This window comes from Panthera pardus, unplaced genomic scaffold (genome assembly GCF_024362965.1).
Source record: "Panthera pardus isolate Hobbes unplaced genomic scaffold, ASM2436296v1 HiC_scaffold_4, whole genome shotgun sequence".
NCBI lineage: Eukaryota > Metazoa > Chordata > Mammalia > Carnivora > Felidae > Panthera > Panthera pardus.
This window is the reverse complement of record NW_026526969.1, coordinates 8409802-8431999: the sequence shown is the minus strand read 5'-3', so window position 1 is coordinate 8431999 and position 22198 is coordinate 8409802. Positions and strand designations below refer to the sequence as shown.

At 54.3% G+C, this 22198-nt stretch overlaps 2 protein-coding genes across 3 annotated transcripts; one reads left to right on the top strand and one right to left on the bottom strand.

The window, feature by feature from the left end:
- Positions 1-7360: 7360 nt before the first annotated feature.
- AP1S1 (adaptor related protein complex 1 subunit sigma 1) lies at positions 7361-13563 on the top strand. The gene is made up of 5 exons (XM_019421581.2): positions 7361-7474; positions 9281-9459; positions 10094-10202; positions 11369-11506; positions 12791-13563. Exons 1-5 carry the CDS (start codon positions 7472-7474, stop codon positions 12836-12838), a joined length of 477 nt encoding a protein of 158 aa, XP_019277126.1. The 5' UTR covers positions 7361-7471; the 3' UTR covers positions 12839-13563.
- A 1101-nt stretch (positions 13564-14664) lies between these two features.
- Positions 14665-17770, bottom strand: VGF (VGF nerve growth factor inducible). 2 transcript variants are annotated; one of them, XM_053893862.1, is made up of 2 exons: positions 17551-17770; positions 14665-17043 (listed from the first exon to the last, which is right to left on the bottom strand). In XM_053893862.1, exon 2 carries the CDS (start codon positions 17021-17023, stop codon positions 15170-15172), a length of 1854 nt encoding a protein of 617 aa, XP_053749837.1. In that variant the 5' UTR covers positions 17024-17043; positions 17551-17770; the 3' UTR covers positions 14665-15169. The 2 variants fall into 2 exon arrangements, with proteins under 2 accessions (XP_053749837.1, XP_053749838.1); XM_053893863.1 differs by lacking the exon at positions 17551-17770 and adding an exon at positions 17172-17305.
- Between the last annotated feature and the right edge of the window lie 4428 nt (positions 17771-22198).

Below are 22198 nucleotides of genomic sequence, written 5' to 3'. Positions count from 1 at the left end.
TGGCTGCCCGAGCCTTCTTTTCCTCGCCCTTCTCCACTGGAGGGCTGAGACCCCCCCCTCCCCCGCAAGATCATCTAACTTCAGCCCACTTTAGGGACCAAAAGGATGTGGCGGGTAAGAGAGATCGGAGTGAGAACAGAGTGGTTTCAAAATTTTCCAATATATTTAGGAACACGAGAGCAAGGGGCTGCACGACCTAGAAGGACAGAACTTTCCCCAATTACAGGGTGATTCATAGCCGCATTGGTGACTCACTTCAACGTGTCATTTCCGGCTGCTGTGTGTGAGCAGTGGACACGTGAGAGAGGGAGAGAGAGAGAGACTGAGAGAGAGGAGGAAGAGGAGAGAGAATGAGAGAGACCATGAGCCTGGACTCAACTACCCCCGCTAGGTAATCTTTCTGAAAACCAAGGAGCTAGGGGGCATGACATCAAGACCGATTCATCGAAGAATTGCACATAGATGTCGAACGAATGAATGTGAGCCAGTAGGACCCTAATCATCCCACCGTGCTCCTCAGTGAAAAATCTTTGTTCTTTGTGTGTCTGTTTGTTTGTTTCTCATCATGCACTGGAGAGTGACAGCCGCACACAGTACCCGTAAGGATACCCCAATGCGGGGTCCGACATTCTTGAAACTGTTGAATTATATGCTTTTTCACTTTTGATATATAAACAAGTAAAATATTTTTAAAAATAATAAATAAGTAAAAATAGCCCGAAAGAGTCCCTGCCTTTATTTCCAACATTTCGCACAGTACAAAGTCAAAAGCTCATCAGTTCATAGCCCTTCTCCAGTAAAGGGGAGCTTTACGAAACACACACCCACAAGCCCAAGGCACGAAGACCTGCCACAGGGAAGTCCACAGGGTGGACCACCGGGGCTGCACAAGACCCAAGGGACATGGTGTGCAGGGCAGAATTCCACACCCCCCCACACTGGGTGCCACCGTCAAAAGGGAAAGAGGGGTCCCCCGAAGACCTGTCACCTCATACCTTCCCTGACAGGCCTGCTCATGCCCACTGTCCCTGGGAGTTCCCATCTCTGTTCATGCCATCTCCTTCCCCGCCAAATGCCCCACCCCTGCACCTGCCCCACTCCCCACTTCTCAAAACCCAGACCGAGTCTGTTTCCTTCGCCTGGCACTCCCCATGGGTCGGGTAATACGAACATCTTCAAATGGCACAAAAACAGCCAAAAGTGATCATTCTGCCTGGTTAGAATCTTACCTGTTCTCAAGCTTAAATAAGCCCACTGCCATGGATAAAGATAGATTTCAGGCCTTGAACTAAAGGAACCTTCACGTTACAACTTTCTCTAAATTGTGTTAGACTTCCTTGGAGCAGTTTTAGATCATGACATAAATTCAGGAGGGGCATCTGTTCACTGCTCACCCTCACTCACTCGACCTGTGCGAAAGGCCTTCCCACTGCCCCCGCCATTCCTGTGTCCCTCTCGAGGGACAGTCAGGGACCTTCTTGGAAGCCTCCAACATGGTCCACTAATGTGTTCCAGGTGGGTGCCGATGTCTGGCATCTTCTCTTTATGGATTCATCTCTTTGGATTCATCTTTTTTCAGGCCTTCTCTTCCCTCATGAGGGTCTATATAGTAAGAGGGGTCCTAAAGCCCAATCCAACCTGGAAGGAAAGTCTTCCTCTCTCCTTAGAAAGCCAAAGGATTAACTTTACTGGAATTAAAATTTTAAACTTAATGGAAAGAAGGAAGGAAGGAAGGAAGGAAGGAAGGAAGGAAGGAAGGAAGGAAGGAAGGAAGGAAATGGGAACCAGAGCAAGACCCAGAAGAAAGGAGTAGAACGCATAGCCCACTAAAGCCCACTCTCAGCTTTAGAGAGATGCTCTCAATCTCAGTGAGTGCTTCCTCTTCCCTTTCCAAATCTCTGGCAACCCCTGTAGGACCAAGATATGGTCACAGAACTAGAGAAAAGGGGCCATAGAGGCAACTTTGGCCTGCTTCTAGCTGGCTCAGACCAGAGCTACCCAAACTAGACATGGCCTAATCCAGTTCACGAGATCACTGAGATTTGTAGCCAAAACTTCAGCTGGCACTAAAGTATTCCTCTTCCTGCAAGAATACTCCCTTCCGCTCACACCGGTCTCCCTTTCAGCTTGTAGTAGGTAGCTGGGGTCATGAAGGCAACGGTCCAAGAATTCAGGGATACAGGGACTCAGATAGATCTTGTGTCCTCCTCACACCCAGAAAATATGACCAGTTCCAGGCACTGGGCTAGTTGTTGAGGATTTACCTATCTGTAACAGATTTGCTTAGAAACCACAAAAGCCTCAAAAACCAGAACAAGTTAGCCTGATTTGACAGTGGACAGTTCAGAAACCATCCATACATGCTGAGAGGTCTCAGAAGAAAAGGGTTCATCAGAAGGCCTCACCCCCGCAGAGAGAGTTTGCTCCAGGAAGTGCCCCATTTAGCGGTGCCCTCTGCTTTTCTTGGATATTTTGAGCACAGAGATGACGATGTAGCCTCACAGTGGAAAGCCTGCCTGGTCCCGCTTGGCTCCGCCCGGGCCCCCTCCTTACCCTTCCAAATCTCTCTTCCTCTATTTCTTTAGAAATGAAAAACCAACCAGATCTGCTTCCAGCCATCATTACATTTCTCATAAGCCTCACGCAGTGGGATTATTTATCTGCCCACGTGTGGGCAAAGGGTATGACTCATTCTGTAAAATCCCTCAATGGTAAAAAAATATTCCATCAGAATGAAACTTTCAAGGAGACACCATCTGTTCTCCAAGCCGCTTTCCTTGAGGTGGCTCCTCAAGTAAGTTTTGGGGTGAGAGTAGCAAAACTACTTAGGCTGTGGCATTTGTGAACACGGGTCTCACGTGCCAGTCACCAGAGGGTCCTGCGCTCACACCTCTGCCTTTCAGCCAGCACACCGGCGTCCTACCACCACATGGCCTTTTATCACCTAGCCACCAGGTGTCGCTTTGACTCCAGTGGAAAGCTCTTTTTGAAGCAAAGCAGCTGTGGCTTCTGCCAAAATCCTCCTGAGTTTGAACCCCATTCAATCAAACAAGTATTTATTTAAAAGCTTAACTCGATAGGGGTGCTGTGAAGCACGTTTTGCAAAGTGTAAGTGGTCTTTCTAACTATCCAGTACCTAAGGAGAATAGACACTAAAAAGCTGAGATGCTATGTGAGTCACTTCAAAAAGGGCTGAAGGGAACACTGTAGAAATGATCACTAGGGTCTACACCAGACTGTGAGGCTTACTTGCAGGGGGGCGTTTGCCGGCAACTTACAAGATGGAGAAGACAGATTTGGGTCTGTGGGGCAGAACCGCAGGGCATTTGAGAAAACACGGTGAACAAAATGACAAAGGAAAAATAATAGCAAGGCACGTTCAAGGGACACACCTGCGGAGGAAGTCCCAAGTCACCTTGAGACTGCTGCCTCCCTCCTCTGATAACCCAGCCAGTCAAGTCTCCCCCTCTCCTGATCTAGTCAGGCAAGCCTGGACTATGTCCCTTGAATCAGCCATGCTTTCTTGTTATCCTTCACGTCCCGGGCTCATAGTCTGCAAGTCTAGGAAAAGGCAGTGACGTTGACCATGGTGGGAAGCCAAAAGATGGGATGGTTTCAGGGGAAGGCGAGGGTTTTACCAAGTGAATTTTGAGACGACATTGGGATTTCCAAATGGGGGATCCAGGATACGCTTATTCTACTAATGTTGGGTATCTGCTGCCGTATGTCAGGCATCGTGCCAGGCACAGTAGAAACACCAAAAGACGGTTCATCCTCTAGCAGAAATAATACGTGTTGAATACGCTACCCACTGTACACAAAATTAGAGTTTAGAATAGTTTGGATTAGAAGATTTAAATATCTAGATTTGATAACCATGAATACCAATCATAACTGAAGCCGGTCAACAAGCACTATGTTTGATGCTGTGAAGAAACAGAAGATGAATAAGATGCCGTCCCTGAAGGGAGCGCCTGGGTGGCTCAGTCAGTTAAGCATCTGACTCTCAATTCTGCCTCAGGTCACGATCTCACAGTTGTGGGTCTGAACCCTGGATCGGGCTCTGTGCTGACAGCATGGAACCTGCTTAGGATTCTCTGTCTCTCCCTCTCTCTCTCTCTCTCTCCCTCCCTCTCTCTCTCTCTCTCTGCCCCTCCTCTGCTCATGCTCTCTCTCTCTAAGTAAATAAATAAACATAAAAAAAAGATACCATCTCTGAAGGAGACAATCCAGCTGAAGAGACAAGGCCAACTCACACGTGCAGCCAAGGGACAATACGGCATGCTTACCGAGAGTACCAGGCAAGGTTCTTAGTTACCAGGGACAGAAACCAACTCTAGCTAAGGGAAGCACCAGAGGAAACTGGGGAGCTCAGGGAATTTCCAGGAGGGCCAGAGAACCAGAGGAAGGTCTCACACTAGAGGTAGCGCCCCAAATCACACTGGTGACTCTGCCCTATAACTTTCACTGGGCCCCGGACACTGCCATTGGTGCCGCTGTACTGGCACCCTAGGTTTTGACCCTCTGCCCTTCTACCAGAGTCTTATATCCCCTCCATCACCTCATTCCTTCCTGGACCAAAGTCCGGACAGATGCACAGATCGGTCGAGTCCAGCAGACATGCCAATGCTGTGGGCACGAAGAAGGCTGCAAAAGTGAATGTCAGGAAACTTCTCTCTTTTTTAAAATGTTTATTTATTTATTTTGAGAGACAGAGTGCAAGCAGGGGAGGGGCAGAGAGAGGCAGGGAGATACAGAATCTGAAACAGGCTCCAGGCTCTGAGTTGTCCGCATAGAACCCAACTTGGGGCTTGAACTCACAAACCACGAGATCATGACCTGAGCTGAACTTGGACACTTGACTGACTGAACCACCCAGACACCCCAGGAAACTTCTAATGTTTCACTGGAAGGTTGTTCTGTCTCACCCTAGACTCATAAGGTGGGATTCCCAAACCCTACAACATGGGGTTGGAGCCTGGGAAGTGAAAAGAAGGGCAAACATCCACCACAGAAGGTATTCTAATTGTCGAAACTGTTAGGAACAGCATATAGTAAGGTCCCGATTGCTCAGTTAAAAAGAAGAAGAAGAAAGAAGAAAGAAGAAAGAAGAAAGAAGAAAGAAGAAAGAAGAAAGAAGAAGAAGAAGAAGAAGAAGAAGAAGAAGTTGTTGTTGAAAAAACAATGATGACTACAAATAACATCATCTGGGAACTATGGACTACTTAAAGAGTGTGCAAAAAGTGGGTGCACAGGTTATCACAAGAGGGAGAAACACAGAGCATAAACTCATAGAGATGAAAAGGCTTCAGGCCACCCCCCTGCCAACCACCGCAGGAACCACCGCTACAACCAGGTGAGGGAAGGCTCAGGGAGGTGTCAGCATGGGTTGTAGGGTGACGATACAAATTAGTCATCAACGTGAGTTGACTGGCCCATTTCAGGCACCTCTCCAATTTGTAGCTCTCCATTTCATCTTTGTGCCTGGATTCCCAAAGATGATCTTCCGGCCTTCCATTTATCCTTTCGTATTGTCCCCCAGATTACCATAAGATTAACCTTCTTAAAAGTGTTCTCGCCAAGTTATTCATCAGCTCAGGCAACCATAGTGACTCCCAACTGCCCCCGGCCTCGAATCCGAACTCCTCTGCAGACACAACCCACACTGGATCCACTAACACAGATTCGCTACATCCACCGTTTGCTAACAGTGAAGAAATCCAGCCCACTGTCTTCAAAATGATGTAAACCACTTGAAGTCTAGGACTCTACATGAGCAAAACCCATATTTCTAACAATTCCCTCACAAATCTTCTCTTTTCTGCAGCGAGGCAATGCCACACTGAGTCAAGGAATTCTAGAAAGTATCAGCTTTCCAAGGAGTGTAGGAGTTCACATCTCTAGAGCTTCCAAATTTCCACAGGCTGTTGCTCAGCTCTCTGCTTTACGTCTTTGCCTCACGGCTCATTACTTCCTTATCTACAACCTTCTCCTCTTCCTACCAGGAGCACATTTCTTTCATTCCTTTTGCCTTCTGCCCTTCTTACACATTTCCTTTCCTTTTTTTTCACTCCCTAATGATTTACCCTTCCTAACTCCAACAGCTTGCTTTATTGATCTTATACTTGACCTAAAAAAAAAAAAAACAAAAAAACAACTATCAAGATACTTCCGCCAACATGTATGCCATTGGCAAGCTGAAGGCAGAGGAGAAAGGGGAATGAAAAAGAGGAAGAAGGCAAAGGAGTAGACCAAAAAAAAGTTGAGAATGGGAGAAAATGATCAGCACCACCGTTAACAGGCGTTGACAGTATGCCGGATACTCTGCACATCCTCAAAACCATCTTGCAAGGCAGGTACGGCCATGCTCAGTTTTCAAATGAGGAAACTCGGCTGAAATGACTCACCTGAGGCCGCACATCCGGTAAGGGTCAGAGACCACACTACACGTCAGATGCATTAGGCCCCCTGTCTTGCCACAATAGCATATTACTTCCATATCCAAGAGGAAGAAAAACAGAACATAAAATGGAGACAGGCGAGGCCTTCCCAACAATTGTTTCAAGTGGTACCCGAAAATTAAAAACGTCATTTTCCACATGACAAAATGTAAGGTTTTCTCTTAGGTGCGAACCGCTTTACTTGACCGCAAGGAAAGATACACGCACGTGGACAGCCAAAGAGCCCGTATCCCAATCCACAGCCTCCTCATTTTTAAACTTGTGTCTAGGCTACCTGTGTCCCTTTTCAGTTTCGACCCATGCTCACCTTGTAAGATGCTCTACATTCCTCTGGCCTTCGTTCATGCCCCTCTCCCTTTTCTTCACATCGCTTAAATATCAGCGCCTCCTTTTCTCTCGTTTCCCGTCTCCCTCATTACCTGTACATTTCTTACTTGAGGAGAGTGCTGCATCTAGCAGGTTCTCAGTACATGTCTATTTTGGGCTCCATCCTTATCTTATGTCAGCCCCACCACCGCGCTTTGTCTAGCCTTCCCCAAGTCATCGCCCCTACCCCAAATCCAGTTCCCACCCTGCTCCGTCTCCATCGCCCCAGGCCCTCCATTAGTCCTCCCCGCTTCCTCACAAACTCCAAGGGTCGTCCCTTCCGCCTCTCACCCCTTTTCCCGCCTTTTTCCCCCTCAAGGTGCAGAGGCGCGAGGACCGCATTGTCCACCCCCCCATCCCCCAACCAGCCTACCAGAAAGCCTTGTTACCATGACGATAGAGCTACTCAAAGCCGAAGTCGAGGACCTGGTTGCCATGGCTTCCGCTTCTCCGCCTCCAGCCCCGCCCGCGCGCCCCGCGGCGCTGGCGCCTGCGCAGTACGCCACTCGAAGGGCCTCCGAGCCGGGGCGGGACGGGGCGGGGCTTCAGGCTAGAGGGAGGGAAGGAGGAGAAAGGATAAGAAAGGGAGTGGAGCTGGCGCGTACGGTGGCCGAAGAGGGACGCGCCGAGCCGGAGGCTGCAGGATGGTAGGCTGTGCGGAGAGGGAGGGGAGGGGGAACCGAGGGGCGTGGGTTGCACCTGCGGGGGTCCTTGGGGGCCGCCCTCTGTGCGGGCCGCCCTCTCTTCCTCCGGTCCTCACAGGCCGCACTTACCTGAGCGGGTGGGCGAGCCGGCCTCGGAAGAGCAGCTGGAAATGGCTTTAGGGAGAAGGGGCGGGGAGGGGCGCATTTGTGGGGCAAGAGGGGGGTGACTAGGGGCGGCGGGACCGTCCCGAGTCATGGGGACGTCGCGGGTGGCGGTCCAAGGGGACCTCCCGACCACTGCCGCAGGGAAGTCGCAGGAGGAAGAGGGGCGCGGGGGCCTGCCGGCGGAGGGAGGCGGCGGGGTTGGCGGGTCACCAAGACCCTCCGTTCCCGAGCAGCCCAGAGGAGCGGCGGCCCGCGGGGAGAGCCGTGTGTGGGAGGGGACAGTTTCCGGGTCCGAGGAGTGGACGTCCTGCCTCGCTTTATCTCCCAGCTCGCCTACAGGCTGGGGTGAGGTGGGAAAGCCAAGTGGGCTCGAGGTCTTGCTCTCCCGGACCCAGGCTTCGGATCCCCGGCTCCCGTGTTCTTGGCTCTCCGCCCCCCATCCCATTCTCTTTCCGGAGCCCAGGCCTTCCGTCTTCCTGCTGGCTTCCCGCTTCCCCGCCCCCCAATCTCAGACGCGCAGGGCTCCCTTGCGCCCCTCTGCTGCCCTCCCACCACGCTAGCAGTGTTTTCCCTTCCCCACCGCCCAAAACCCTAAACTAGTATTGTTTCAAACACCCACGGATTCCAGCCCTGGTAATGCCCAGGGAGAGGAGCACTGGAGGGACAAGGCGATAACTCCAGGATATATAGACTGGACCCCCTGGAACTGGGAAACTGAGGGTGCACAGGGTAGTGAGGGCTCTGCCCTCCTCCCCGCTCAACTCAGCCTGCACTGTGTTGCACAAAGCTTCAGGAACCACCCTGAATGGCAGGGTCCTAACTGAGGAACTGAAAGGGAAATTGTCACCTGGTGTCTGGAGAGGTGTCGGTGCCTAACAGGAGTCACCCTAAAAGGAAAAAAAAGAGAGGACTGTCAGTGGCCAGATGCCTGGATGGCTGAGGAGAGAGGAGGGTGGAATTTGGGGGTCCCAATGCCTCTGGGCATATGACTGGTAATTGAAGGCAGTGCACTGGGGACATCAGCAAGAATGTATGTCCAGGATGAGGTGGAGAATTGAGGTAGCTTTTCTAGAGACAAAATACCCCATTTCAGCGTGGTGGTGGACAGAAGGACCATGGAAGAAAGCAGACCTCTCTTTGACTTCAGCTATGGGCTGTTTGTCACTCTATTAGGCATTTTAATGACCTGTGGAAGACAAAAGTATGAAACAGAAGGTGAAGGAATAATAATACTGACTCTTAATGTGTTACAGTGCTTACCACGTGACAGGCACAGTTGCATATATCAACTCATTTAATCCCTCCAAACAGGAAGATACTTTTATTACATCCATCTTACAGACCAGGAAACTGAGGGCCAGAGACATGAAATAATTGCCCAAGGCAAATGACTCAACTAGTAGAGCCAGGGTTTCAGCCCAAATGACAGACTCAGAAGCTCTGACATGTTCCAGAAGGAAGGGCACCTGCTGGCGGGAATACCCAGAGTTGATGGCAAGGGCTGATTTTCGAAGCAACCGGGGCCATGAATAGAGAAGAGTTAGATGTGTGTGGATGTGATGGATGCATTTGTGGCTGTGTTTCTGGAGTAAACAGACTCAGAGAACCAAATCTCTGACCCTCAGCTCTGCCCCCTCTCCCTAGATGCGATTCATGCTGCTGTTCAGCCGGCAGGGGAAGCTGCGGCTGCAAAAATGGTACCTGGCCACATCGGACAAGGAGCGAAAGAAAATGGTTCGGGAGCTTATGCAGGTGGTTCTGGCTCGCAAGCCCAAGATGTGCAGCTTCCTGGAGTGGAGGGATCTCAAAGTCGTCTATAAGAGGTGACTCACCACCGGCTTTCAGACCGGTCTGGACCCTGCTTGATTGGGGCCTGGCAGTGGGTTCAGATGGCCGAGAAATAAGGCATCCCTTCGGGTCAGGGAGGATTGGAAACTAAGGGCATCCGGAGGGCAGTGATGAATTCCAGCTTCTTCCTTTACTCTCTGAACTTCCCTTGAAGACCTTCTTGTTCCCCACTTGTACTGCTCAACCTGACACCTACTTCACCTCTGTCGCAAAGGCCCTATTCTTGTCCATTACACATGTCCCTCGCAGCCTCATTCAACAGTCCTAGGTCCTGCACCACCTTTCCCAACACACACACCCACACCCTGTCCAGTTCCTTCTTTGAGCAGGTGGATTAGTTCACTCAGGATTTTGCTGAGTCAAACTGAACAGGTCAGAGGGCGAGAGGGAAAGAGTTGCGTGCCTGTCTTTGCCTGTGCTTGTGAGAGCCACCTCGAGGCAGAGTGAGTTACTATTTGCATACCCTGGGGTCACCCTGCCTGTGTCCAGTAGGGACATAGACCCTGAGCTGGAAATGAGGTCAAATGGGAGGTTTGAGTGCAGAAAGCCTGGATCCGGAAGCAGGCCCAGCAGCCCCTCCAGCTACCCCGCATGTGCCCCTGTCCACAGATATGCCAGCCTCTACTTCTGCTGCGCCATCGAGGGCCAAGACAATGAGCTCATCACGCTGGAGCTGATCCACCGATATGTGGAGCTCCTGGACAAATACTTCGGCAGCGTAAGTGTCCCCACCCACCTTTTCGTACCCAGCAGTCCCCTCTTCTACCAAACCCTGGGACCCTTCCAGGCTCTGCCTAGAAGATTTGGGCGAGGTGAAATTGGAGCAGTGAGAACAGTAATTAATTTCCCATTTTAAGCCTTAAGCCTATTAGCCATATCCCTTAATCGGCCCCTGGGCCCAGGGGGGGCAGATCAGAATCTGCCACTTAATCAAGTGGAGCTCAGCTCGGACCTCTCCCATAAGGACAGAAACCAAGTTCAGATTTTATCAGTGGCTCCTGACCTTGACTTTGCATTGGAATTTCCTGGAGAGGTTTGTTGTTGTTGTTGTTGTTGTTGTTGTTGTTGATTAGTGATGCCTGGGTCCCACCCCCAGCAGTTCTGAATTAACTGATCTGGGATATAGCCTGGACATTGACAGCTCAGATCTTAGATGGAGAATAGTAATGACTCCATAATTTGTATTCCACTTAATGGTTTACAAAGGGCTTTCAGGCTCTCGTGTCTGCTCCTTATTCTATCCTGCGAGTAGGTGTTGTTATCTGCATTTTCAGATGAGAAAATTGAGGCTCAGAGAAATGAAGTGACATGTGCATCTAGCTGCCTAGGGGCAGAGCCTTGCTTAGAACTCAAGTCTTTCTACCTGTGATTCAGAGTCTCCTCCTCTGCTCCATAGTGTCTAGGAAGGGAGACTAGCCAGCCTCTGGTGGGAACAATGTCACAGATTTGGAGGGGAAGGCAGCAGGAACTACAGTCAAGAAGGAAAAGTCAAACTGAACGCTAAGGCCTATGGGTTGGGGAGGTCATCGACCTGCGTGGCAAGAGCCCGGGGTGGGAGAAGTGGTCCCAAAGAGAAGACCGTGGAGCCATGATGAGAAAAGAAGTGGGCAGGATGCCTGTGTGGCTCAGTGGGTTAAGCTCCTGACTGTTGATTTCAGCTCAGGTCATGATCTCTTGGTTGTGAGATCAAGCCCCACGTGGGGGTCCACACCGAGTGTGGAGCCTGCTTGAGATTCTCTCCCTCTCTCTCTGCCTCTCCCCCCCTCAAATAAACATTTAAAAAAGAAAAGGAAAAAAAAGAAAAGAAGTGGGCGGCTGGGGTGCAGGTGGGGTGGGAATGCACCTTGACACTCAACCCTGCCTTCTCCCTCCCCCTCCTCCCAGGTGTGCGAGCTGGACATCATCTTCAACTTTGAGAAGGCCTACTTCATCTTGGACGAGTTTCTGATGGGGGGAGACGTCCAGGACACCTCCAAGAAGAGTGTGCTGAAGGCCATCGAGCAGGCAGACCTGCTGCAGGAGGTACGGGCCTGGGACAGTGAGGAGGAAGATAAGTACCGTGGTGGAGGGTGCCCTCCCTGCCCTGGACACCTTGCCTGCCAGCCACGGCTGCCCCCTTCCCGCCACCAAGGGGGCCCCCCTCCCTGTGGCGTCTGGCCCCCACAGCACCCAGTTGGCCAGCTTGCCCTCAAGCTCTGACTGCCCAGGGTGGGAGGTATGGGTGGCAGGCAGCCCGCTGGGCCCGCTCCCCCTCTTTCTCCCAAGACCCAAGGTGTCCCATCCTAGCTGAATCTCCCGTGTCCCATCCTTCTCTAGGCATTTAGGGTTGCTCAGGGAATTGGAGAAGGGGCACATGATTCTTCACTCCCCTGGTGTCTTCTCCTTCCCCATTTTTTCTTAACACACACACACACACTCACACACTCAAAAGCCTCTGCTCCTCAGAAGCGAAGGGTGGCGGGGACTCGGGGGTTGGGGTAGAGGGTGCCTGGCTGGGGGCTCTCCTGCTCTCTGACGCCCCCGCCCTCACCCCATTACTGCCTGCCCCCTCTCTGCTGTGCCACCGCTGAGACTTGGTGCAGGGAGATGAGTCACCGGAATCTGCAATGACAAGCAAGCTGGCCCGAGCTGGCTCTGAGGAGGGGGAAAGATGGGGGCTCATCTCTGCAGTAAGAGAAGGAGCAGAATTGAACCTGCCACCTCACTGGTCTGACTTCCCCTTTACACACACACACACACACACACACACACACACACACACACACACGTACACGTGCCCTGGCACACACCCACCCCTGTTACTAGTGCTCTGCTCAGACCCTAATGACTCATTTCTCTGCAGTCTGGTTCACCTTCCCTCAGGGACCTGATGCCAACTGATTACTCCCTGCCCCCACTCTGAATAAAAGAACCCAGCCAGCTGGCACCCCCAGCCTTCAGAAAGCAGGTTCCCTCCCCTGCCCGCCCCCGTCCCAGCTTCACACCCTTCCCCCTCAGATACTGAGACTGCGCCCCTGCTCACCAAGCTCCTGGTTTGGGATTTTCTGGGTGGTGGTGGACTCAACCTGGACCTCCTTCCTCGCCACAGTTGGCCTCTGGGGGGTGGTCCCTGGAGACTGGGGAGCTCCCCGGAAGGGTCCCCAGCTGTTCCAGCCTTGAGCTCATGTTGGCTTCTCTCTCCCCTCCCCGTGTCTCTCTGTGCTTCCCCGACTCGTGATGTTGTTGTCTTGCCCACCCTCCTCTGCCTCATTCCCTGTCCGCCTCTCCTGGTGTCTCTGCGTCACCCTCTGTCTGTCTCTGCCTCAGGAGGATGAGTCGCCTCGCAGTGTGCTGGAGGAGATGGGTCTGGCGTAGCCCCCGCCTGGGCCGTGTGGAGATGTGGGGAGCTGGTGGAGAGGCAGGGCATGAGTGCCCCCTTTTCTCGATGGGACCCAGCTGTCCCTCCTCTGCTGCCTCACCTTCTTTCAGAGTGAGCTGTGGGCTCAGGACCCTCAAACATTCCCTCCCTCCACCTCTATCTCCTGTTTCCCCTTTCCCCAATGAAGGTTTTAGGAGGTAGGCAAATGTGACCAAAATGGGGGTGCTATTTGGCTTTCATTCCCTGCCTTTGAAGAACTAATGTTACCCCAAACTCACTCCCCTCCCTTATAACTGTAAATATATAAATATGTCAGGTTAAAGGGAAAAGGTTTTCAGGGTTTTTCTCTGCTCCCTGCCCCAAAACCTACCTCCACCCTGCCCCATAGTCAGCCAGGGCATCTTCTCTGCCTGGGGCAGGGGCGGGGAGGGGGGTCCTGTGTATTTGAGAGGGAAGTCCTTTCCCCTCATCTGCCCTCCTCCTCCCTCCTCCTTGGCTGCAGTGGGGACTCTGTCCAGTGCCAGGGGAGGGACAGCGTGGTTAATTTTTTTCTAACCTTGCCACTTTGAGGGAAGTGAGCTTTGGGGGAAGGGCAGGCTTTATGAGAGACTGTCCCTCCCTCACTCCATGTTCTGGGTGAGGCAGGAGCTAAGAGGTGGGGTGTGGGAAGTGGCTGACTTTATTTCCTTTCCTCTGAAATAAAAGGAAAAGCATTTCTGGACTTTGCCTGCTTAGGCTCTGTGAAGGAAGGAAAAGCTTCTGGGATCAGTCAGGAGGGGATGGGAACACTGCCTCTTGACCTCCCTGGAACTAGGTTTGCCAGAGTTAGAGAGAGAGAGGAAGAAAAAAATAGAGGACACCCAGTTCAATTTGAGTGATAATATTTTTAGTTTGTGTCCTATGCAAACACATCCGCTGTTTATTCAAAATGAAATTTTAACCGGGTGTCCTGTACTTTATCTGGTACCCCTATTCCAAATGGGTTTGTGAGTTCAGTGCCTTTCTGAACACGGTGTCTCCGGCTCTGGAGCTGCCCTTGGCCAGGTAGGAGCCATTCCTGGGGACATAGTTTCACACCTCTGAGGTTTCTTTGTGGAACATTTCATTCGGCTGTTTTTTGTTTTTGTTTTTATTTCTTTTGAGAGAATGCTGGAGCGAGGGGTAGAGAGAGGGGGGTCAGAGAGAATCCCAAACAGGCTAAGTGCTGTCAGCGCAGAGCTCGATTCGGGGCTCCATCTCACCGTCCATGAGATCGTGACCTGAGCCAAAGTCCAGAGTTGGACACTTAACTGACTGAGCTACCCAGGCGCCCCTCAGCTGGTTTAGTTCTATTTGGAGAGAGGAGTCAGGAGTTCAACAGTGTATCCAACCCTGTGTGCTTTGCAAAGGGTTGAGAAATGTCTAAAAGCAAGGTGTTTCTATAGCTGGAGGCCCTTCCTCCCTGTTTGTTGCCAAGTATGTAGGACCAGGGAATTTAGGGGGCAGTTAAGGGAGGCGAGTAGGTGGAACAGGGACTGTGGGGAGCCACCAGTACTGCCTAAGAGGCCAGAGGACCATGGGCAGAAGAGCCTTCAAAGTGGTCTGGAGCTGCCCCACCCTGGGGACCAATGACTTTACCCCCCGCCACCACCCCTAAGCTGGAAGTGGAATTTAGGCTTTCTTACTAGATGTGGGCCATATTCTACTCTTGAATATGGTTGAAAGTGGTTCCACTACCCTCACTTTTGAACAGGGTGTTGTGGCTGGCGCTTCCCTCACCGCCCCTTGGGGAGGACCACGGAGGCCCAAGGGGACGGGTGAATAAGGGAGAACAAAGTCCTAATAAAATAGTCACTTTTATTTCTTAGCAAAACTATTTCCTCCGTGAGGGGTATTTACAACAGAGAAGGGAAAGAATAGGTAAATTCACAGCGAACTGGAGAGGGTGGAGAGGCTCCTGGGAGGCCCAAAGGGCAGGAGACAGACACTTCTTCACACAATTAACTGGAATAGCTTTTTCCGGTTTTGGACGGGGACGTCCCGAGAGGGACTAGTGGGGACCAGAGGCCGTGGTGGGAGAGGGAATTCGCACAAACCACCCGCCCGCCTGGGATGGCCCCGGGAGCCCTCTTGAATGAATTTGGGGAGTTCGGGCTTCGAATCCAGGAAGCTGTCTGACAGGTCCCGGCGCAGCCCGGGGGCGGGGCGACCCGGGGGTAGGGGCGGGGCCAGGCGGCGGCCAGGGATGGGGCTGGGGTGCATGCAAACACCTAGAAGGGGAGAGGAGCAACACGGAGGGGGGTGGCAGCGCGCGCGGCTCCGGCGCGCGGGGGCGGGACCGGGGCAGGTCACGGGCGCCGGAGCAGCACGTGCTCGATGTAATTCTCCAGCTCCTCCTGCTCCTGCATCCGGCGCTCCTCCGCCTCCGCCTCCTCCTGCGCGCGCCGCGCCTGGGCCTCCCGGCCGGGATAGTGATGCGAAGGCGGCAGGGCGTGGTGGTAGTGGCGGCGGCGCGAGGCAGCGGGTGGCTGCAGTGTCCGCGGCCGGATGTAGTTGGGAAAAGGGTGGTAGGGCCCCGGGGGAAACAACTCGTCCTCCTCGCGATCCCAAGGCGGGAGCACCTCGTTCCAGTCGGGCAGCTCCTCTCGGGCGGGGGCGGGGGCGGGAGGCGGGGGCTGCGGGGAACGGACGTGGGTGGGGGCGGGGGCGGCACGGGGGTGCGGCACGGGCTCGGGAGGGGCGTTCTTCTTCCGCTTCCGCTTCTCCTCCACCTCTTCGATGATGCTGACCACGTCGTCCGCTGGCAGATGGAGTTTGGTGGACAGCTCAATAAGGCTGTCGATCGTCTGAGGGTCCATCTCTTCGTCGTCGTCCTCCTCCTCCCCGCCCTCCTCTGCCCCCTCAGCCTCCTTCCGACGGTGGCCGGGCATCTCCTCCTGGGAGCGCTTGTCCTCGGCTCCGGCTTCTCCGTCCTCCTCCTCTGCGAACAGCAGCGCGTTCTGCCGCGCCCTCTCCGCCTCCTCCGCCTCTGCCTCCGCCTCCGCCGCCTCCTCATCCTCTTCCCCCACCCTCTCCGCCCCGCCGCGTCTCTCCTGCTCCGCCTCCGCATCCTCCCTCACGCTCTCTCGCTCCTCCTCCTTCTCCTGCAGCCCCCGACCCCCAAGGCCGCGCTGCCGGGCCCCGCCCTGCAGCAAATATTGGAGCAGCAGGTCCGAGGCGAGGTCTGCCAGCCGCTCTTCCTGCGCCGCGGCCTGCCGTGTGGCCTCTGCCTGTCGCCGCCCGGCTTCTACCTGCGCCAGCCCTTGCTGTAGAAGGCGCTCCCCAGCCTCAGAGCCGCCCAGGAGTGAGCTCTCCGGACGGCGCGCCTTGGGGAAAGGGGCGCCCAGGCTTTGGTACGCCTTGGATAGGGGTGCCAATGCCTCACCTAGATGTGTTTTGGGGGAGGATACCCCTTCCCCGAACTGGTGGGCTTCAGGAAGGGACCCGCTCTCGGGCATACGCGCCTGGAATTGCGGGGGAGCGGGGGGTGGCAGGGGCGCGCGCTCCGGAACGCGCGCCTGGAACTCTCCCCAGGAAGCGCGCCACACGCGCTCCGGCCCGGGGCTCTCCAGGTTGACTCGGGTCAGAGTGTGCGTGCGAGTTTCCGTTTCTGCTGCCGCTGTCTCTTGCTGGCGCTTGGCGCTGCTCGGACTGAAATCTCGCAGTTCCTGGAGCAGAGAAGCTAGCGCCTCGAGCTCCTCGGAGGGGTCTCCAGCCTCGGGACCATTCTCCTGAGTCTGAGGGCGAGGCGGGGCCGCAGGTGCCTGGGTCTCCGGCGCCGGCAGGCTGTGGGTCTGGCTGCGCACGGTCTCGGTCAGCAGAGCTTCTGCTGCTTCTTCCTTTGGCCCCTGCTGGGAGCCGCCGGGAGCCGGGGGCGAGGCCGGGCGGTCAAGTGCCTGAAGCAGCACCGCGGCCAGCGCCCGGGGATCCACGCCCTGGAAAAGCTCTCCCTCGTCCTGCGGCTCAGAATTTCGAGCGGCTCGGACCTCTGGGGCGCTAACATCGTTCGGCCCGGGTGCTGCGTCCCCAGCTACCGGCTCTTTATGTTCAGAGCTGAGGGGAGGTGGCTGCGCCTCAGGGTGCCCCGGGGGCGCTGCTCCCAACCCCTTGATCAGTAGAAGGAAGCAGACGAGGGTGGAAGCCTGCAACCTGAGCGATTTCATGACCAAAGGACTGCCGGAGACTGTGAAAAATAGAAGGGACCAAAGAAAGAGAGGGTTTCTGTAAGAATTTTCCGCTCTCTGATTCTATATCCCCTTCCCCCACCTTTAATCAGGAAAGCCAGGGCTTCCCTCATCCCCCTAACCTTACCCAGAGGAGGGACGTTTAGAAGCAAAGGAGGAAGATGTTGTGCCGATCTCTGGAGTCGTGTAAATGGGAAAACGCCCGCAACCCTCGCTCCCCCAATGCCTCTTCGCCCCCTTACCTAAGCCATCTCACTGCCAGCGCCCACGTACTAAGCAGCTAAGATAAGGTGGAAAAAAATCTCTGCTCCCTCCCCACAGGACTCCCCGGATGGTGCGTGGGCGACTTCAGCAGCAAGAGAAAAGCGGCGACTCCCCCACTTATCAGGGACCCTTACCGGGGTCTCCCCGCTGTGTTTTTAACACCCCCATCCGGGAGGAGAGAGAAACCCTCCCTCACGCCCACGGCTGCTGAGGGTTTGAGGGATGGACAGCGGAGTATTTACCAGCTGGTGTCACGATGCGGGAGGTGGAGAGGAGGGTCGGGGCGGGGTGGGGACAGGGAAAGATCGGGACGCGTCCGCCTCGGCTCCGAGCAGTGGCTGGGATAGGAGCGACGGTCGAGTTCTGGCGTCCAGTGGGTTGGGCTCAGCTGGGTCCGCGCGGCTCTGGGCGACTCGCTCGCTCCGGCTTCAGCACGCTGGACAGCGCCCGCGCCGCTGCCGCCTTATAAAGGGGAGAGCGCAGGGTCACGTGGGCTGGCCCCGCCCCATTGACGTCAATGTTCATTCATGGGGAAGCGGGCGGGTGCCTCGAAGCGGGGGGCTGCCCAGTGATTGGAGGATGTGGTCTTCTCCCGGCCTGCGCCTGCGCACTGGGAGCCTCGGCTAGAGGGGCGTGCGTTAGCCTAGCACCAGGGAAATGAATGAATGAATGAATGAATGAAATCGCCGAGGCGGGCGGGGCAGGGGGCTATGAATGAATGAAGGAGGGACGAGGAGAAAAGGATGAATGAATGAATGGGAGAATGAATGGAAGGGTGGATGCGGAGACGCTGCAAAGCAGGAGGGTGGGTTACAGAGCAACTTGCAGCTGCGGCAGCCCGCGTCGCTGAGCCGAATAGGATGGGGGCACTCCCGGAGTCTGACTGGGTATCAGTAGGAGATCCATACTGGGGAGGGGGAGGATAAAGATTCCAAAGCCGAGGAAGGGGCTGGACTCCCCATCCCCCGACCGCACGCACGGTCCGGTCCATAGGGAACACACCCAAGGACGGCGTGAACCCGAGAGAGGAGGGACGGATCTGCGCGCCTGCGGGCGCTGTTCGCGGATCTACGGTGCGGGGTGCCAGTCCTGGGCCGGGGCAGATGGGTGGATCTTGCGGTTTTGGTAATCCCGTTGGAAAGGGTCCGAGTCAGAAGAAAGGGGAAAGATTGAGGATGTGTGTGCCTCTGTCTTGTCTGTTCACAGTCGGTGCGTGTTTGGAGAAAAAGGTGTGTCTGTCCTTCTGTCCATCTCACTCTGTAGCGTATGTTGGCGCCCCCGCTTGCCCCTTGTCAGCCCACTTCTCCCCACCCTCCTCCTGCTTCTTTCCCTCCCTCTGCTTCCCCCCCAAAGGACGTTTGGAGGGCGAGAGCAGACCAGGTGGGGAGGGGGTTGCGCAGGTTGGGGGGGGGTGACTCAACTCCAGCTCTCTCCACCGCTTAAAGGGAAGGTTTGAACGCGGTGGGGTGGGGGTGGGTGTGCAACGTCAGAGACAGCCCCTCTCTACCACCAGACCCCTCGTCCGTATCTCCTGCCAGAAGGGTTGGGGTTGGGGGCTTGGACAACTAGAGGTTGTGGGTGGGGGGGGGGCGATGACGCACAGATTGCGCAAAGAGAATCCATCAGCGAGCCGGGTCCAGTGAAGGGAGACCAGCCGTGGGCGGGGGTGGGGGGGGGGGAGGACGGAAATGGGGAGGGGGTAGGGGAGAAGAGAGGAAGGCAAGGGGAGCAGCCACTGCAGGAATGAAGGGGAGGAGGGAGGTTGAAGGGGGTTGCGGTGCAGGCAGAAAGCTGTGCGGGGGCGTGGGCAGGGAAAGGGGGGAGTGACAATGACACATGCCAGACACACAAGAACTGCGGACACAGGGGTGCCTGTGGGCACACGCAGGACACCCGCGCCCTAAGACTCTGGAAACCGAGATCAGGGCAGTCTGTCAGGGCTCAGAGACTCTTTCTGAGCCAGTCCTCAACCCCCTCCTCATCTCTTCCTAGCACTGACCCTCCTTCTCCCTCTCTGTCTCTCTCTCTCTCTCTTTCTCTCTCTCTCTCTCTCTCTCTCTCTCTTACACACACACACACACACACACACACACACACACACACACACTCACGTGCTTTCCCTCTATAGCCAGCAGTGGCTTCTCGGTTCCATCAGTGGCTCGACTTTCCCAGAAGAAAGCCCATCAGCTCTGCAGGGAAAGAGGTGGGGAGGAGCAGAGAGAGAGGCAAGAGAGAGAAGATGGGAGCAGGAGAGGGAGGGAGGGAGGAAGGAATCTGGAACAGGTAGAAGGAACAGGCTAAAGGAGAGGGGGAAAAAAAAAGCCCTGAGAGCCAAGGTGACTGTAGAGATGCCAAAGAAAGCAGAGAGAGGAGGGGGCAGCAGAACCCAAGGCTGTGATTAACCCCCATCCCCCAACACACACAACTATCTAGGACCACTCCCTAACCCTGTGAGCTCCCCTCCTTCCTTTCTCCTCCTCTTCTCCCCTTTATCTTCCCAGCCTGGTTACTGAGAGCAGTGGAATGGGGAGGGGGTCACGTTACCTTCCCGAGGAGGATGAATCAGTGAAATGGCTCTGACATCTGGAGGGGGGAGGGGAAACCATCCAAGAGAGAAGGGGGGAGGGAAGGAGCCAAGGGGGGGCAGACTGAGAGCTGATGGGGCTAACAACTAAGTGTGAGATGAAGGGAGACAGGCACCTAGAGAAACAGTTTGTGTTCCTGGGGGCTTGTGTACGTCCCCATGCACCTGTGTGTGCATGTACATATATGTGCATGTGTGTTTGTGTGTGTGTAGAGATTGATGAAACATAAAGGGGTGGGGAGAAAGGGAATTGGAAGACCAGTTGTGTATTTAATCAGATAGAGTGGATGGGCATGGTAGTGTTCCAATTTAAATATGAAATCTCTTCCAATCTGTGTGGCCGTGTGTTTTGCCTGTTTCCAGATGTGTTTGTAGAAGTATGAGTGTGCAGGGGTTCTGATCCTTCTGAGTGTCCATATACTTGTGTGGTTGGGAGACTTTGAGTGCATCCAGTCTGGGCATCTGCTGGTGTCTGAAAAGTGAGCCTGGCTTGATGTGTCAATAGTGTGTGTGTGTGTGTGTGTGTGTGTGTGTGTGTGTGTGTGTACGCATGTGTCTTTGTGCATCTCCCTGGGTCCTTCCATACCTTCTGATACATGTTGGAAGTTATGTGGATGTTTCTGTCTTTGATCTTGCTCGCCCTTCCCCCACATCCACCATCTCTAGATTTCTGTAAAGTAAAGCCACTCATCTGCAGCCCCCAAGTTTGGGTCCTTGCCCCCCATTTTCAGATCATTCCTCCATTCTTCCCCAACTCTTCACCCCTTCCTTCCTTCACTCAGCCCAGAAGCTCAGGAGAGCTTCTCAGACACTGACATCCCAAGAATTTCAGTCAGCATGGGGTGGAGTAGGGGACAGCAAGGTGGAAGCCAGGCACCCAGGGTGATAGGCTTGGTCATTCCACAACCTGAATCATGCCTGCACGGACTCTGAATCCCTGGGTCTGTTTCCACCTCTCTTTGTCTCAGTTCCCTACCTGGGTCTGCGCATTCACACACACCCCACCTCTCAGAGATGTGATGCGCCCTTCATATCCTGCTGCCTCTAGGGGTTTCTGGAAAAAAGCTGGACTGGGGACAGAATCCTGGAATCGGTAGAGGAGGGAGGTGGCAGGAAAGAAAGAAAATGGAGAGACAGAGCTGGAAAAGGCATTGCTGAGATGGGAACCTGGAGGGTATGCCTGGTGCTTGCTCTGAGTTATTTGTATAAATCCATCTCTGTCTTTGTTTCTGAATCTCTCATACTCTCCAAGAGGGTAGCAGGAGAAGCTGGGGTCCGGTGGAGTAGTGATCCAAGCTGAAGATTTGGAAAGCCAGGAGAGGGGGGACAGAGCACTGTGTCTTTTCCCTGAGAAGCTTTGGAAGAGAAAAACAGGCCAGGGGCTTGGGGACCCTGCAGCTCACCGTCCCCCCATCTTTCCCTTCCCCCCAACTGGTGACTCACCTCTGCAGCCTTTCATTGCGTCAGCGATGGGGGGACAGGCAGGGAGGGGGCACTTTATGAGAGGGGAAGGGGTCTCCACTTAGAATTGAAAGAAGGCACAGAAAGTCCCCCTGAAAATGGCCCCATTAGAAAACATCATTGCCCTATCCCCTGCCCACCCCAGTTCAGTAGGATGTAGGGTGGGGAGTCCTGGGGAGGGGACTGAGAGGGGGCTGAGGGCCACTGGTGGGACTGGGGATGATGAGTGATAGGAAGGGGGTGCTCACCCTGATTTTCAGTTCCGGGGTCCCATTCCCTCATACCCCCACCCACTCCTGAGTGGGGGATGGGAGACCCAGCAAGCCGGGGGAGGGCAAAGCCGCAGAGATGAGTCACCAAGAGAATGAGAGAGAGAGAGAGAGAGAAAGAGACAGAGATCAGGGGAGACACAAAGAGAGACAGCTTCTGGAGAGACTGAGAAGGGAAAACACACACACCATGAAGATGATATCCACAAACTAATCAGAGAAAGCACATTACTTTCATAATCCTGAACCAGCCTCCTCCAACACCCACCGGTCACATACAAACATACTATTATTCAGAGTTACACTGATATTCTGAGACACACCCACTTACACAAACACAGTATCACACCTAGCCTCGGCAGTGTCACTCAGACACATGCTAAGATGTGACCAGGGTAATGGAGATTTGCGTTGAGAGCCCTCGTTTCTTTTACATGGGATGGTGGGAGGGGGCAAAAACCCTGAGGGAATGTGACTTCACAAATCCAAGAGGCGGCTTCAGGGACTCGCAGGCTATGCCTTGCACACACCACGATACACAGTTGCCTACCTCCCCATCCACACATACATAGTAAC